This window comes from Giraffa tippelskirchi, chromosome 2 (assembly GCF_054371585.1).
Source record: "Giraffa tippelskirchi isolate mGirTip1 chromosome 2, T2T-mGirTip1v1.2.pri, whole genome shotgun sequence".
In the NCBI taxonomy this organism is placed as follows: Eukaryota; Metazoa; Chordata; class Mammalia; order Artiodactyla; family Giraffidae; genus Giraffa; species Giraffa tippelskirchi.
In genome coordinates this window covers 118290131-118308490 of record NC_137276.1, presented here as the reverse complement: position 1 = coordinate 118308490, position 18360 = coordinate 118290131, and the positions used below count along the sequence as shown (strand labels likewise).

At 40.5% G+C, this 18360-nt stretch overlaps 1 protein-coding gene across 2 annotated transcripts in view; it reads left to right on the top strand.

Annotated features, from left to right (window-relative positions):
• Positions 1–18360, top strand: part of PCNX2 (pecanex 2) — a 308594-nt gene that overhangs the window by 62013 nt on the left and 228221 nt on the right. For both annotated transcript variants that reach the window (XM_081570388.1, XM_081570387.1), the window contains exons 9-10: positions 3136–3271; positions 12693–12838. In XM_081570388.1, coding sequence (XP_081426514.1) covers positions 3136–3271; positions 12693–12838 — 282 coding nt within the window. The remainder of the gene's footprint in view (positions 1–3135; positions 3272–12692; positions 12839–18360) is intronic.

Here is an 18360-nt window from a genome sequence, read left to right as displayed (position 1 = left end):
AGATTTTTACATAGGATTTTTAAATGGCTTTCACGAGAAAAATAATGTTATCTATTGTTATTTTTATTTTGCCATCAGAAGCATGCTAAGTAATATGAAAAAATTCAGCACTTTCTTTTGGACCATGTTTCCTGACAGAAACAAAGTTGCTCTGAAGTAACTGTTAACACCTTACACAATAGTCTGTTCATAGTTTATTTCAGTTGGCAACAGAGGGCACTATACACTGTCTAGATTTTCTCACATTTTCATCCTGCCCCTGGCTGTTTATAGTCATCACCTACATTACCTACAGTGAAGTCAGATTAATCTTTTGGGTTTAGTGAAGTTTTGGCATTTGCTGAGTTTTGGGTTTCTCTGAATTTGTATTAACAAAATCTTTCCAATTCTATTGTATTTAGCTATGAAATGACAGAAGTGTAGTCCTCAGAGGTTTCTACACAAAGCACAAAGGTTTGAATGAACATTGTTTTTATACATCCAACTTTTTTTCTCTATTAGTGACAGACATTACACCACCAATATGGACAGGAAGCAAAAGGACTGTTTATGGAACAATCATCTACGTAACAGAAGGATAGGATTTTTAAGTTTTCAAAATCCATGTACTTATCCCACGTGACTCATTTCTCAAACCCTGGTGTTAACATACAATATTTCCTAAGTAGTTCTTTACAAGGAGGCCTTTATTGAATGTGTCATCAAATAGTCTCAAAACTGTAGAGAAATCTGTGTCTTTGTGCGCGTGAGGACAGTGGATGTATTTTAAACACCGTTCCTGGAGAGTATTTGTCTGTTCATGAATACAGTAGTAGGGAGTTGGGAAAAAGAAAGACTAAAAACTTGTCAGAGACTTTGTACTGAAACATGAGACTAGAAATCAGAAGACATTACCACTCAGCCATAAAAAAGAACAAAATAATGTCATTTGCAGCAACATGGATGGACCTAGAGATTGTCATACTGAGTGAAGTGAGTCATACAGGGAAAGACAAATATTGTATGAAACCATGTATATGTGGCATCTAAAGAATTGTACAAATGGATTTATTTGTGAAACAGAAACAGATTCACAGACATAGAAAGCAAACTTCGGTTACCAAAGGGGAAAACTGTGGTGGGGATAAATTAGGAGTTTGGGATTAACATATACACAGTACTATGTATAAAATAGATAAACAACAAGGACTGACTGCATGGCACAGGGACCTCTACTCAATATTTTTTAATAACCTATATGGACAAAGAATCTAAAAAGAACATATACATATTTGTTGTTGTTGTTGTTGTTGTTTAGTTGCTAAGTCATGTCTGACTCTTTTGCAACCTATTGACTACAACCCTTGAGGCTCCTCTGTCCATGGGATTTCCCAGGTAAGAATACTGGAGTGGGTTGCCATTTCCTTCTCCAGAGGATCTTCCCAACTCAGGGATTGAACCCAGGTCTCATGCATTGCGGGCAGATTCTTTACCACTGAGTCACCTGGGAACCCCTATGTAACTGAATCGCTTTGCTGTACACCTGAAATTAACACAGCATTGTAAATCAACTATACTTCAAAAATAAATTAATCAATTAAAAAAATTAAAAACTGAAACAAAAGAAGTAGAGAAACTTGGCTGTGAGCATCCTTATCCCTTTGTTCCATGGTGGCCTTTTAGAGTAGTGTTACACTCCTCTGCCAAAGCCAGGACTGGCCAGAGTGAATGGAGTTCCCACGATGGGCATGGAGTAACCAGGATTTACTCCAGGGGTCAGGGAGGGACCCCGTCTATTCTGGAGCACACAGTCTTGGATGATTGAATAAAACTAGAATTCCATGAGCAGGAATTCTGTTAGAAATGGCTGTAGGTGAGGCAACCGATTGTCTCCTCAACGTTATGGGTGCCCTGCTGGAAAAGCAGATGGAGAAGTATATCCTAGTTGTTGCTTTCTGAGCCAAAGGGAAAATGCCGAGCTTGAGTTTGCTTAAAGAGTTGTATTAATTTTAGTCCTGTCAGTTTATATGCAATTAACAACAATAAAGTTCTTTAGATACAGATCACAGCTAGCTTAGTAATGTTCTCTTTTACAACTACCTGAGGCATTTCTTTGCCCTACTCTGTACTCTCTTTGCTTTGAGTGGAGGTGGGGGGTGAGGAGGAGGTGTGGACAGTGTTGGGGGTGAAGGAGGTAGCAGAGGTGTTAGATCATCACTGTTTCTCCCTGATCAGTGTCTTGGGAATGATCCAGCTCACTGTTTATTGTTTGTACAAAATATGAAGCTAGAGACTGTTGCTACCACCTCCCCTTCCATTAAATATATAGAAAATTGAGATCATTGTCTTTAGAACACCAAGTGTCCACCTGCTTATCCCATGGCACCCTATATCTCTGGACAACCTGAGTTATTTGAACGTGTGCAAGATGACTGCCCTTCTTGCTGAAGGTAGCATGGCACATGCAGTTGTCAACTTGAAACACTCATTGTTATTGTTGTTCAGTCACTAAGTTGTGTCAAATTCTTTGTAACCCAATGGACCAGAGCATGCCAGGCTTCCCTGTTCTTCACTGAGTTTGCTCAAACTCAAGTCCATTGAGTTGGTGATGCCATCTAACCATCTCATCCTCTGCTGCCCTCTTCTCCTTTTGCCTTCAGTCTTTCCCAGCAGTGGCCACAGGACTGGAAAAGGTCAGTTTTCATTCCAATCCCAAAGAAGAGCAATGCCAAAGAATGTTCAAACTAATGTACAGTTGTACTCATTTCACATGCTAGTAAGGTTAGGCTCAAAATCCTTCAAGCTAGGCTTCAGCAGTCCATGAACTGTGAACTTCCAGATGTACAAGCTGGATTGAGAAAAGGCAGAGGAACCAGAGATCAAATTGCCAACATTCGTTGGATCATAGAGAAAAGCAAGGAAATCCAGAAAAACATCTACTTACGCTTCATTAACTACAGTAAAGTCTTTGACTCTTTGGATTACAACAAACTGTGGAAAATTCTTAGAGATGGAAGTGGAACTGCTCATGCAAGGTGGAAGAAGCTTACTTGCAACCTGCATTAAGGATCCATGCTGTCCTTGTGTTTGGGTGTAATAAATAGATGATTTCCAGTACTTCCAGGTAACCGAAGTGTTTATTTTGCCCATCCTCAGAGACTTGCAGATTAGCTCCTCCAGTACCACGACTTCTGAGAGTCAAGATCCTTCTTCTGGGGACCCTACAGTCACTGCCCTTCAACAACAGCTGTTACTGATGGTGGCTCGGAGGACCCAGGCAGAAACCCCACGGGTAAGTCCCAGCATCACCGTTTGTGAATGTTCCAGAAGCAGGGATCCTGAAACCTGTTTCCAGGTTGGTTTCCCTAACAGAATTAGTCCAGTCTTGTCCTGAATTTGACGTCAGAGGGTTGTGGTTACATCACTTCATGGTAGTCTACTGGATGAATGTGAAAAGAGACCATTTAGATAACATACCATTTAGATAATACCTTTTCATTGATGCTAGTGGGTTATTAGTCTTGATTGCTCTTCCAGTGTATTAGAAATTGATTTACACTGATCTCTTGTTGCCGAGTTGCACAAATTCCACAAGACCTCACTTGATTGGAATGGCTTTTTCTCACTGCAGGGTTTAGAAAGTATCTAGATATTTATTAATTAATTATAGCCTTATAATTTAGGCATGCAGAAATTTTGAAAGGGAATCTTGGCTTAAAGAGAGACTTTATTCATGGAACAAATGACATGATCATCAAGCACTTAAAAGATCCAGCTTTCCATTATTTTACCGAGAGATTAACTCACTGATGTTCACTCACTTATTACTTCACTTTTAATGAGACTCTGTAAGACACAGAGCAAAGAATTCAAAGAGAGCGTGGGAGGAAAGACATACAATCAGTCACGAACGTAGAGCTACACATTCTATCAGGGCATTTTGGAGAATGGCTGTGGAGAAGGCTCCTTAGAAGAAAGGACACTTGGGCTAGACCTTGAAGGAAGGTAGATTTCAGTAAGCACAGATTGAAAGAAGATGGCTATAAATGGGATACTGTCAAGTTTGTGTAACATTTCTTTACTGCTCTGCTTACCTTCTTCCTGACCATGTTTTGATTTCTTCTAGAGAATCTCGCCTACAAAAAGAAATACAGTAAGTCCCGTATATACAAATGTGTTCTGTTCTGAGAGTATGTTTGTTAAGTCCAATTTGTTCATCAATGCAACAGTTAGCCTAGGTACCCAACTACCACAGTTGGCTATACAGTACTGTACTAAATAAGTTTATAATACTTTCCACACAAATAATACATAAGAAACAAATAAATACAAAAATAAGGGTAACATTTTTAATCTTACAGTATAGTACCTTAAAAATCAGTTATTGTTGTTCAGTCACTCAGTCGTGTCCTACTCTTTGCAACCCCATGGACTGCAGCACTCCAGGCTTCCCTGTCCTTCTCTATCTCCCCAAGTTTGCTCAAAATTCATGTCCATTGAGTCTGTGATGCCATCTAACCATTATATCCTCTTGTCACCTCCTTCCCCTTCTGCTGTCAATCTTTCCCAGCATCAGGGTCTTTTCCAATGAGTTAGCTCTTCGCATCAGGTGGTCCAAGTATTGTAGCTTCAGCTTCAGCATCAATCCTTTCAATGAATATTCAGGGTTGATTTCCTTTAGGATTGACTGGTTTGATCTCCTTGTAGTCCAAGGGACTCTCAAGAGTCTTGAGAGTCAGCCAGCCACCACAGTTCAAAAGCATCAATTCTTTGGCATTCAGTCATCCTTATGGTCCAGCTCTCACATCCGTACATGACTACTGGAAAAACCATAGCTTTGACTGTATGGACCTTTGTTGGCAAAGTAATGTCTCTGGTTTTTAATATACTGTCTAGGTTTGAAAAGTGCAGTAGTACAGCACAGTAGTTGGTGCTTCTTAGCACTACCAGCTACATCACTGCTGCTTTTACACTGGCTTCCAAACATCCTGGGCTTGAAATAGATACTATATTACTGTACTCCATACAGTTCAGTAAAGTGCACAAAAGCACAACCACTTGTAGAGGATGCACTCACGTGACAATGTACACCAGACATATGAACTAACTTATGTGATTGGACATGTGAACATGCATTTACATCTTTGAAAGTTCACAACTTGAAGGTTAATATGTAGAGGACTTAGTATAATAGTTTTAGATTCAATTTCATGATTGCTTAACCAGATTTTTTCAGAAGAAGCTTGATGGTAATTTGCACACCCTTGTTCAGATGTGCAGAAAAAATGTTGTGCTATCTTCTAACTGACCACACGTTGTTCTGGAGTCCTTATTTCTGCTGTGCTGTGTTTAGTCACTCAGTCATGTCTGACTCTTTGCGACCCTGTGGACTCTAGCCTGCCAGGCTCCTCTGTCCTTGGGGATTCTCCAGGCAAGAATACTGGAGTGAGTTGCCATGTCCTCCTCCAAGGGATATTCTCAACCCAGGAATCAAACCCAGGTCTCCTGCATTGCAGGCAGATTCTTTACCATCTGAGCCACCAGGGAGGCCCTTATTCCTGGTGACTGGATGCAAATTGGCAGGGGGAGCTGTCTAGGGAGGGCGTGAAAAAGCCAGTGAAGCATAACAGCCTTCTCAAGCTTGAAGGGCTTTCAGTGGGAGCAAGCGTTCGATTAACTCCAAGAGTCAGTCTTCAGGGCTATCTTCCCTTTTGTGTACTCAGTCTCCCCTCCCAACCCTCCCCTCCAGGGCATCTGGGTGCGGGAGGAAGCTTTCCAGCACCCTGCGAAGCAAGTGGAGCTGAGAGGGCATCCCTGGTGGCTGAGCCAGCCTAGTCCCTGGGCCTGTGGGGGTGGCTGCTCCTGCCCAGTTAGGGTCCAGGGCTGGGGTCTTTGACCTTGCCATTAACCCCTAGCTCTGAGGACCCTGTGTTCTAAGGCCTCTTACTCTCTATCAGTATCTTTGGATTCACTAGTCTTTCTTGTATCTCCGTGTGTTCCTGAAGGCTCAGACCCCAGCTATGTTCTCCACATTCCATGCCCAGCCCCACTTCAGCGACCAGTACTAGTTCCCACCACAAGTCTTAGTGCAGGAGGGTGGGCCGTGGAATGTGGGTTTTCTATGAGAAATTTGCCTTATCTTGGGATGCGTGCATGCTAAGTCGCTTCAGTTGCGTCCGACTCTGCAATGCTATGGGTTGTAGCCTGCCAGGCTTCTGTGACCATGGGATTCTTCAGGCAAGAAGACTGGAGTGGATAGCTATTTCCTCCTCCAAGGGGATCTTCCTGACCCAGGGATCAAACCTGTGACTCTTATGTCTCCTGCATTGATGGGTGGGTTCTTTACCACCAGGTACCAAAAAGCCACCTGGGAAGTTCTTTTTCTTGTGCTAGTCCTGGGAAAACTTCAACTTGCTACCATTCTTTCCTGCCTCCAAAACATCAGTACTGAACTTACAAGGAGGAGAAGGTTATATAAATATATTCAGGCAGTTTGGGAAGATGCAAATGTTATTGATCCCATGTGTGGCAGAATCATAGGGAAACTGGGAATTTCAGATTGTCAGAGATGCAAATCACTGACTTAGTGTCTCAAAAACTTCCCAGGTAGAGCAGAAACTCAGAGTTAGTAAGTATTGCATGGAGAAGCCAGAAAAGCCATGCTACTCCTTGTTTAAAATTAAAAAATTCTGTAAGTGGCACAGTTATGTAGATGAGTAGATAAAAAAGCTGAATTCATATATAGTGTTTCTTTGCTGACACTTCCCCAAATTCATTGATGAACTTTTAACTTTTTTGACTTTCTTTCTACTATTATTTTTTTATTTTCATTTAAAATTTTTTGTTGAAGTGAAGTGAAATTTGCTCAGTTGTGTCTGACTCTTTGTGACCCCGTGGACTATAGCCTGCCGGTCTCCTCTGTCCATGGAATTCTCCAGGCCAGAATACTGGAGTGAGTAGCTGTTCCCTTCTCTTGGAGATCTTGCCAACCCAGGGATCGAACCCAGGTCTCCTGCATTGCAGGCAGATTCTTTACCATCTGAGCCACCAGGGAAGCCCAAGAATACTGAAGTGGGTAGCCTATCCCTTCTCTAGCAGATCTTCCCAACCCAGGAATCGAACTGGGGTCTCCTGCATTGCAGGTGGATTCTTTACCAGCTGAGCTACGTTTTTAAGTAAAATTATAAAAAATTTTAAGTTTTACTCTATGTAGGTATGCATGTGTGCTAAGTTGCTTTATTTGTGTCTGACTCTTTGTGACCCTATGGACTCTAGTCTGCCAGGCTCCTGTGTCCATGGGATTCTCCAGGCAAGAACACTGGAGACTCAGGTTCAGTCCCTGGGTCGGGAAGATCCCCTGGAGAAGGAAATGCAACCCATTCCAGTACTCTTTCCTGGAAAATCCCATGGATAGAGGAGCCTGGTGGGCTAAAGTCCATGGGGTCTCAAGAGTGCGACTCGACTTAGTGACTGAACAACAGCTGTGAGGTTTTGAGAAATAAAGATAATATATGGCATAGTTATACTTTTAAGAATCAGTGGCAATTATTAATATCATCAAAATGCTTATTAGTTATGGGACTCTTGAAGATACCATTATTTTGTCTCTTTTATTTTTATTTGAAAAAATTTTGTTGAAGTATAGTTGATTTACAATGTTGTGCTAATTTCTGCTGTACAGCAAAGTGATTTAGTTAAGTATATAGATATATTCTTTATCATATTCTTTTCCATTATGGTTTATCATAGGATACTGAATATAGATCTCTGTACTATACAGTAGGACCTTGTTGTCCATTCAGTCTATATGTAATAGTTTGCATCTGTGGAGGAGTTATGGTGAAGTTTGAGGATTAGAGAAAATATATGACAGTTATACTTTTAAGAATCATTGGCAGTTATTTTTTTTCCCTTTTTAAAATCAGTTTCTTTTTTAAAAGTTAAAAAAAATTAAAAAAATTTAATTGAAGGATAATTGCTTTACAGAATTTTGTAGATTTCTGTCATATATCAATAAGAATTAGCCATAGGTACACTCATGTCCTCTCCCTCCCAAACCTCCCTCCCATCTCCCTCCCCATCTCACCCTTCAGCCTATCACAGAGCCCCTGTTTGAGTTTCCTGAGCCACACAGCAAATTCCCGCTGGCTGTCTATTTTACATGTAATATTGTGAGTTTCCATGGTACTCTCTCCATACACAACCCCTTCTCTGTCCTCCCCTCTCCCCATGTTCTTAGGTCTGTTCTCTATGTCTCTTTCTCTATTGCTGCCCTGAAAATAAATTCATCAGTGCCATCTCTTTAGATTCCATATATATGTTTCAGTATATGATATTTTTATTTCTCTTTCTGACTTACTTCACTCCGTATAATAGGCTTGAGGTTCATCCACCTCATTAGACGTGATCAAATGCATTCCTTTTCATTGCTGTGTAATATTCCATTGTGTATATGTACCACAGCTTCTTTATCCATTCATCTCTCAATGGACATCTAGGTTGCTTCCATGTTCTAGCTATTGTAAATAGTGCTGTAGTGAACATTGGGGTATATGTGTCTTTTTCAGTTTTGGTTTCCTCAGGGTATATGCCTAGGAGTGGGATTGCTGGGTCATATGGTGGTTTTTATTCCTAGTTTTTAAAGGAATCTCCATACCATCTTCCATAGTGGCTGTCTCAGTTTCTGTTCCCACCAGTAATGCAAAAGTGTTCCCTTTTCTCCACACCCTCTCCAGCATTTATTGTTTCTAGACTTTTTGATGATGGCCATTCTGACCAGTGTGAGGTGGTATTTCATTGTAGTTTTGATTTGCATTTCTCTAATAATAAGTGATATTGAGCATCTTTTCATGTGTTTATTAGTCATCTGTATGTCTTCTTTGGAGAAATGTCTCTTCAGGTCCCTTTCCCACTTATTGATTGGGTTGTTTGCTCTTCTGGTACTGAGTTGCATGAACTGCTTGTGTATTTTAGAAATTAATCTTTGTCAGTTGTTTCCTTTGCTATTATTTTCTCACATTCTGAGTATTGTCGTTTCACCTTGCTTATAGTTTCCTTTGTTGTGCAAAAGCTTTTAAGTTTAATCAGGTCTTAATTGTTTATTTCTGTTTTTATTTCCATTAATCTAGGAGGTGGGTCATAGAAGATCTTGCTTTGATTTATGTCATCAAGTGTTCTGCTTATGTTTTCCTCTAAGAATTTTATAATTTCTGGTCTTTCACTTAGGTCTTTAATCCAGTTTGAATTTATCTTTGTGTGTGGTATTAGGTAGTGTTCTACCTAATTTCATTATTTTGTGCGTAGCAGTCCAGTTTTACCAGCACCACTTATTGAAGAGGCTGTCTTCAGTGGCAGTTATTAATATCATCAAAATGCTTATTAGTTATGGAACTCTTGAAGAGACTATTATTTTTTTATTTTTATTTAAAATTTTTTGTTGAAGTATAGTTGATTTACAATGTTGTGTTAATTTCTGCGGTACAGCAAAGTAATTCAGTTTTATGTATTCTTTTTCATATTCTTTTGCATTATAGTTTATCACAAGATATTGAATATAGTACCCTGTGCTATACAGTAGGACCTTGTTGTCCATCCATTCTATATGTGATAGTTTGCATCTGTGGAAGAGTTATTATGAGGTGTTGAAGATTAATGATAATGTGTGGCAAAATTATGCCTTTAATAATCAATATTAATTATTAATAGCATCAAAATTCTTATTAGTTTTATGGAACTCTTGAATTTTTCAGGTAGCTTGGGGGAAATATAGCTCTATTGTCTAAGACACCCCATTTGTGGTCCTTCATTTGTGTTAGCCCTAGCAAACTAACACAGAAGTCAAATCATTTTTTCTTTATATTAAATTCTGAGATAATTTTCATTTAAGCTGCAATAAATAGCACAATATGCCAGAATATTTAATAAGTTTTGCAAAAGATGTAGACATAGTCTTCATGTGATTTTTTTTTATAGTGACCTTTACTAAAAACTACTGTCTAAAAGAGAGTATTTTTCTTACTATTGAAAAGAATGCTGTCACCTTCACTGTTGCTTATCCTTTACATGTTTATACATCATACCAAATTCCCACATCACAGAACGGTAAACCCTACTCAGCTTGTACACGTGTTTTTATTTCTTACTTGCACTGTTAGTTCATGGAGCATAAAGGGAGAGGATCTCTTTTGAGAGGAAGATTTAATCTAAATTTAATGAGCTTCCCTGGTGGCTTAGACAGTAAAGAGTCTGCCTGCATTGTGGGAGACCCGGGTTCGATCCCTGTGTCGGCAATATCCCGTGGAGAAAGGAATGGCAACCCACTCCAGTATTCTTGCTTGGAGAATTCCAGGGACAGAGGAGCTGGCACACTACAGTCCATGGGGTCGCAGAGTCAGACACAACTGAGCAAGTAACACTTTGACTTTCATAAGTTCATTGTCATTAAAAGAAGATGCTGTTCTTGCTGACAGGACAGCAGGAAGTTTCTTCAAGGCTCTCTTTTCTGTTGGAGTCAAATTCCAGACACAAGCAGCACTTATAATCTCAACTTACCTGTAATAATACAGCCCAACCCATCCTGTATATTGTCAACCTGCATATTACCTTCACAATGGATCAACTTTCCCTTGAAATGCTTTTTGTGTTAATATTTTATAGTCTGAATAACTCTATGCTCCATAGCTGAGTCAGGGAATTAGCATCTGGGAACAGAGAGATGGGGAAGTCAGCCTCTTAAGAGGGTTCCGCATGGTCTCCAGTGAAGCAGATGTGTTGCCCTTATGCATGCCAGGTGTTTTGACATCAGCGACTTTCAGTGAATTAAGGAAAAATCATACAGTCTTGCCAAGTATAACCTTCTGCTTTGTAAGTCTGAGAGGAGGGAAGGAGACCACGCAAAGGTCGCTTTACCTCCATGGCTGCTCTTCTGTGCTGTCCTCCTCTGTTTACTTATCTTGATCTTCCTTCTCAGTCTTCTGTGTTTTATGTTGTTGTTCAGTCACCAAGTTGTGTCCGACTCTTTGTGACCCTGTGGACTGCAGCACGCCAGGCTTCTCTGTCACTCACCATCTCCTGGAGTTTGCCCAAGTTCATGTTCATTGAATCGGTGACGCCATCCAACCATCTCATCCTCTGTTGCCCTCTTCTCCTTCTGCTTTCAATGTTTCCCAGTATCAGGGTCTTTTCCAATGAGTCGGCTGTTCGCATAAGATAGCCAAAGTATTGGAGCTTCAGCTTAGCCTACAGGAAATTAGAGCCTACTGAAAATCCTTTTTGGAAAAATATAGCACAAAAGCAAACAAATAAAAATGCAAGCTAGCATAATCCACCAATTCCACTTTTTGGTGTATATTCAAAAGAGCCTAATGCAGGGAATCCAACAGATATTTGCATGAGCATGTTCACAGTAGCATTATTCATGATTGTGAATAGTGAATATTCCACCAAGAGGTGGATGCAACCTAAGTGTCTGTCGACAGATGAATGAATAAACAAAATGTGGTCTATCCATAAAATGAAATTTTATTCAGCCTTAAAAAAATTCTGACACCTGAAACATGATAGACCTTGAGATCATTATGATAAATGAAATAAGCCAATCACAAAGGAACGATACTCTTTGATTCCACTTATAGGAGGTACCCAGAGGGGTCAAATTCCTGGAGACAGAAAGTAGAGGAGAATGGGGAGTTAGTGTTCAATGCGGACAGAGTTTCAGTTTTGCAAGATGAAAACGTGAATAATAATATGAATATTATTGCTACTGAAACACAGACATACAAAACAGCTAAGATATAAATTTTATATTATGTATTTTTTTAACCACAGTTACAAAAAAAAAAAAAGCAAACCCACAGATTAGAAATAGAAGGTCTGCAGGGGGCTGGGGCTCTTAAGTATTTGTTCAGCAAATGAATGGAGACTAATTTTTTTCAAAATTGAATTCCTTTCTACTAGATTAGATCCAATCAGAGATGAATTTGGGGTGAAAATGTTTTAAATCTGAGATTAAATTCCTCCACCTGTTTCTGTTTTATTGGTTTAATTTTTTTTTTTTTCTGACAAATATTTCAGTTCTTACATTGGGCTTCACTAAGGACCTATGTACTGTGGATGAAAATCTTTTTACTTTAAAAAAATTTAAATATTTATCTCAGGATTACATTAAATAACGTACCTTTCAAAAATTATATCATTTAAGGCCTTTTGTTGAATTCTAATCTTTTATAATAATTACTTTCATGGCAGTTTCCTGGCCTAATAGTAGTATTTTGATAAGAGTAGCATAATTTTAATGTCACATTATAATGAAATTGAAATGTATTGGTAAAAAAGACCTTTTCTGCAACAAGGATCTACTGTACAGCATAGAGAACTATACTCGGTATTTTGTGATAACCTATAAGGGAAAAAAATACAGAAAAGAATGAATATGTGTATATGTATAACTGAACCACTTTGCTGTACACCTGAAACTAACATAACATTGTAGATCAGTAATACTCAGTACAAAAAATAAAGCTGGAAAAAAAAGACCTTTTCTGTTGATCATTATCCTTTTGTTAGGGTGCCCATATTTTTTATGGACTATGTTGGTTTCCATTTCAGAATTTGAACATCTGCTTTTGGTACTTTTAAATCAGGAGGCTTATTTTTATGACAATAACACGTCTATGTGAAACCCTCTCTCTGTTTTTTCTTTCGGTATCTAAAAGCATCTGAGTCAGGATCTGGAAGATTCATCCTGTTCTTCCACACAAGGAAAGTTTAACCGAGAGCAGTTTTACAAGTTTATCATTTTCCCTGGCAAATGGATTAAAGTCTGGTATGATCGCCTTACCTTGCTGGCATTACTTGATAGGTAAGCCTCCAGGCATGCACATGTGCTGTGAAAGACACAAGTGGGGCATGGCAGTGTGCGCTTGCTCGCTGATAATAAGCAGTTTGGCCTCAGGGTGAAATTCTCTGGGGCTTTTCCAAGGTGTCCACTTTTTGTGCTGCAAACCCAGAGTCAAAGCAGTGAGATCCTGATACATGAAGAAATTGTCATTGAGCGGTTAAAATGGGAGCCAGGAGAATTTGGTAGCATGGTTTAGTCTTAAGATTTGGGGACAATATTATGCCTTGGTCTGGTCATCTTTTGCCAGTTTTTGTAGGAGAGCCTGCAGCTGCCATGTTGAGGGCAGAGCTTGGGTGCGTGGATGTGGCGTGGGGAGGGGAGGAGGGACGTGGTGGGGTAAGGAGTGACGTCTAGCCCTTTCCTTTCAGGACTTGTGTTCTAAATACTTCTCTATCCTATAATTTGGATGCTAGTCTTTCCTATAAACCCTATTACTCTTTCTCACCACTGTTTCTCAAGATGCAGTGCTGTGGGGTTGGAGCTGAGGGTACTGGGTAGGGAGGTGGAGGCGGGTGGCAGGGGTCTGGTTAACTAAGGCATGATGGAGTTGGGGACCAGAGAGGGGACTTCCCATTTCCCTCCCCCTCCTTGGGATATACAGAAGACTAGATTGTAATCTTTTTTGAAATAATGTTTTTATTAAAATTTAAAACTTTGCTCTGCAAAAGACAGTATACAAGAATAAAAAGGCAAGTCACTGACAAAAAAGATTATTTATGAGACTTCCCTGGTGGTCCAGTGGTTCACCTTCCAATGCGGGGGTGCAGGTTCAATCTCTGGTCGGGGAGCTAAGATCCTACATACTTTGTGGCCAAAAAACCAAAACATACAACAAAAAAAACACAGAAGAAATCTTGTAACAGATTCAATAAAGACTTAAAAAAAACTAAAAATTTACAAAACACACATCAGATATATATCCAAGATATACAAAGACTACTTAAAGCTCAATAATAAGAAAACAACCTAATTTTAAAATATGGGCTAAAGATCTGAAGAGAACCCTCATCTAAGAAGACATCCAAATGGCAAACAAGTGCATAAAAATAGGCTTATCATTTTATGTCACTAAAGATTTGCAAATTTAAGCAATGGTGAGATACCACTATATACTATGAGAATGTTTAGTGAAACAAAACTGACAATAACAAATGCTGGAAAGAATGTGGAACAAAAAAACCCTTTTTTCATTGCTGGTGGAAAAACAGAATGGTACAGCTAATTTGAAAGACAGGATGGCAGTTTTCTAAAGTAAACAGTTTTACCATATAATTCATCAGTTGTACTCCTAGGTAACTACCTAACTGATTTGAAAATATCCACACAAATACTGCATATGAATGTTTTTAATATCTCTGTTTATAATCATTAAAAACTAAAAGGAACCAGGATGTACATCAGTACATGAGTACATACATTGTGAGGGTGTCCCTGGTTGCTCAATGGTTAAGAACCCACCTGCCAATACAGGAGACGTGGTTTCGATCCCTGGGTTGGGAAGATCCCCTGGAGAAGGAAATGGCAACCCACTCCAGTATTCCTGCCTAGGAAATCGTATGAACAGAGGAGCCTGGTGGGCTACAGTCTATGGGGTCACAAGAGAGTCGGATACGACTTAACGACTAAATGACAACAACAACGAATTGTAATCTTCGCACGTGGGTTTGGAAATTCGGATGCTGTCACTAACAGTGTCATCAGAAAACACAGGAGTTTCACAGTTAAATGCCAGTCAGTGGGGTAGTGGGAAGGCTGGTTGCCTGCCTGGCTGTTGTGGGTCCCACAGTGACTACTTGTTATCATAATGTCTTAAATGGTGTGATCACATACTGAAAAACTATAGTCATGCAAAATTACAACAGTAAATTTCAGGAGCCACAAGTCAGGGAAGGGAATTATAATGGTTTTTCTAAGAACACTATGTTACCCCAGGGGCACACACTTAAGACGAAGACTTCATACTTAACTAAAATAATTCAGGATAATACAGTCTGTTAGATGAGAAGTGTTTTTGAAATATTCATTTAAAAAGAAATTATTAGAAGTTGAACTAACTTGCCTTAACCCTTCATATTAAATACAGATATTTCTATGGATTTCTGGGTTTGTTATTTTAAAATCCACTCACTGATGAAAATTAGCTGAAAATCCAGTGAAGATCTAAAAAAGGATGATGAGGAAGATGATCATCATCTTGTGAAGGTTATAGTGTTAAATCATTTTAATCACTTCTCTTGCAAGTTACGTGCTAACTCGTGTCTGACTCTTTGCGACCCCATGGACTGTAGTCTGCCAGGCTCCTCTGTCCATGGGATTCTCCAGGCAGGAATACTGGAGTGGGTTGCCATGCCCTCCTCCAGGGGATCTTCCTGGCCCAGTGCCTGAACCCGCATTGCTTACGTCTACTGCGCTGGCAGGTGGGCTCTTTACCGCTGGTGCTGGGCTTTAAATTTTTTGCTCAGGTGTGACCTGAGTAGAGACAGCTCTGGTCCCTTATCCATAGATCCTTCAGCTGGTGTGGGAGCCCTGGGCTCTGGAGATCCTTGTTGTGATTCAATCCAGTTCCCACCACTTACTAGTGCTGTGATCTTAGGATGGCTGCTGAAACTTTCTGTGCCTCATGTGCTGAGTCGCTTCAGTCGTGTCTGACTCTTGTGCCTTCATGGACTGTAGCCCGCTAGGCTCCTCTGTCCATGGAATTCTCCAGGCAAGAATACTGGAGTGGGTTGCCATTCCCTTCTCCAGGGGATCTTCCTGACCCAGGGATGGAACCTGTGCATTGGCAGGTGGGTTCTTTACCACTGCTCTCAGTCTCCTGTTAAATGGGGGTAATCTATTGGGTTGGCCAAAAAGTCCATAAGATGTTATGGAAAAACCCCAATGAACCATCACAGGGAGAATGTGAGAATCAAAGCAAATTAATGATAGAAAGAGTTCTTTAAATATTAATTGTTGGGAAGATCCCCTGGAGAAGGAAATGGTAACCCACTGCAGTATTCTTACCTGGAGAATCCCAAGGACAGAGGAGCCAGGCAGGCTACAGTCCTTGGGGTCGCAGAGTCCGATGCGACTGAGCACATGCGCATGTTATTATTATTACTTGGAATGTGGCCCAGAACCCAGAAAGAAGAAAAAAATTTTAAAAATGAAATAAGTGATTGTAGCCAAAGTGTGTGTGCTGTGTGTGTGCTAAGTCACTTTAGCCATGTCCGACTCTCTGTGACACTATGGACTGTAGCCCACCAGGTTCCTTTCTAGCCAAAGTAGATGTTGTCAGATGCAGACACTGAAACTTAGGCCCTTAGAAAGGAGAGCTCACCCTTTCTTCAGAGCCCATCTAATCCTGCTTTCAGTCATCCACCTGCAAGCTTGGTGATCTGGTTTTCTAGTTGGCAGTCAATTAAGAGGGGAGGAAGGGACGCCATGACTCCCAGCTGACAGGAAGGAGGAGGGAAAACCCAGAACACTGACCTAGAAAAACCGAGCAGCTTGGGGCTGTGGAACAGCACACACAACCACCTGGGAGCTTTGTGAACACACAGATGCCCAGGTGTGAGAAGTCACCACCCCAGCGTGGCCTGGGTCACAGCACACCTCCTTAGCTCACCTTGTTAGTTCAGTGATGATCTGGAAGGTCTGTTTAAGAAAACAGGGATTCACACTATAAATTTTATGTTTTTGACAACCAGAGCTGCTTTTTTATTTGAAAATGTATACATAAAATTACCTTGGATTTTCATTGGGAGTATTGAAAGTCACATGGATGGAAGAACTTGAATTTGCCAAATGAAAGCTTAGAAATAAAACATATATATAATAGAAAATAAACTTGTAAGTGTTGGCAGAAACTGGAAGAATTTGGTGAATAACAGGTAATGAAATCAGACTAATCACTGCCCTGAACTCCCCCAGGTCAAGGACTTCTGTTTGATGTTTTTTAACTTTTCTCTGGGATTCAGGCTCATCTTCCTTGAATGTGTTTCCTTATCCTCTGATCATGGTAGTATCCTGAGTTCCTATGATCACAGCCTCTTCTGTTTGCCTCCAGTTTGCCACCCATTCTGCTTAGATATTTTCAGACTTGTCTCTCTTTTCTTTTATCATTTACTCTTCCTTTCTCTTCTGCTATTACCTCATCTTGCAAAACACCTAGGTTTTCTTTTTCTTTAGCCGGTTTATCAGGTTAGCATCTAAAACAAAAAGCTGTCCATCTAAGCCAAAAAGCTGTCCATCTAAGCATCATTTCATTCATTTATTTGTTCATTCAACACTTTAAAAAAGATCAAAACACCTACTCCACACTAGGCTCTATAAGAATCCCTGGGTATAGAGCAATGAATGAAACAGACATACAGTCCCTGTGCTCAGGAAGCCTGACTCCACTGGGGGAAGGGGGCTAAGACAGAAAACGGTACTGGGTGCCATGGAAGACACACCTGAAGGCCTGAGATAGAGGAACTTGGGGGAAGAGGACACCGATGTCAGGACAGGTGGTGATAGAAGCCTTATCTGAGGAGGAAACACACAGATCTGAAATACAGCAGGGAGCTAGGCATGTGACAAGCAGGGCCAAACTCACCATCATCATCATCTTGAGGATGTGCTCTCATATTTCCCATCCTTACAAACCCTCTGGACCACTTTCCCCCCAGCTGCTGTCCTGTTTCTCCAGGTTTCCTTGCAGCAGAGCTCCTTGAAGCATTGCGTGTTATTTTTTTTCCAGTGTCTCTCCTCCCATGTTCTCATAACCCCCTTGCATTCAGTCTTCTGACGCCAGGACTGCGTGACGTCTGCCCTGGTCCAGGTTCCAGGTCCAGGTCATGGTTGATCCTGTCGGTCATGTCCCTGGACTCTCTTGGTTTACTCTCTTCTCTTGTTTCCAGGGCTCAGCCCTCTCTTGGTTTTCCTTCTGCCCTGTCGGTAGCTCCTTCCTGGTCACCTCTGCAGGTGACTTCTTCATGTTGGTGTCCCAGGAGCTGCTCAGCTCTTGATCTTTCTCTTTCTACCCACTTTTCTTTAGTGATCATATTTAGTCTCATGGCTTTAAATCCCACTAATCTGCCAGTGACCCTCAATTTCTGTCTCCACCCTGGACCTATTGCCTGAGTTCTTTACTTGTGTATCTAACTATGGGATTGACATCTCATAATCAGAGTTGAAACTGAGCTCTTCATCTCTACCTCATCCCAGGTCTGCTCCACCTGTGGTCTCCCCCACCTCCTCAGCTGATGACTACCTTATCCTCCTAGCTTTTCGTTAAAAATCTGGCATAATCCTTAAGTCTTCTTTCCTTTCACTCCCACGTTTAATTTCTCATAGATTATGTTCACTGGTCCTTCAAACGTATCTACTGCAGCTTCTACCTTTAATGTTGCCACCTGTGTTTGAGCTACTTTCATCTCCCATCTGGGTTGCTGTAAGAGCATCAACTGCTCATACCCATTCTCCCTGGACACTATTCTTTTTCAAAATTGTATTGAAGT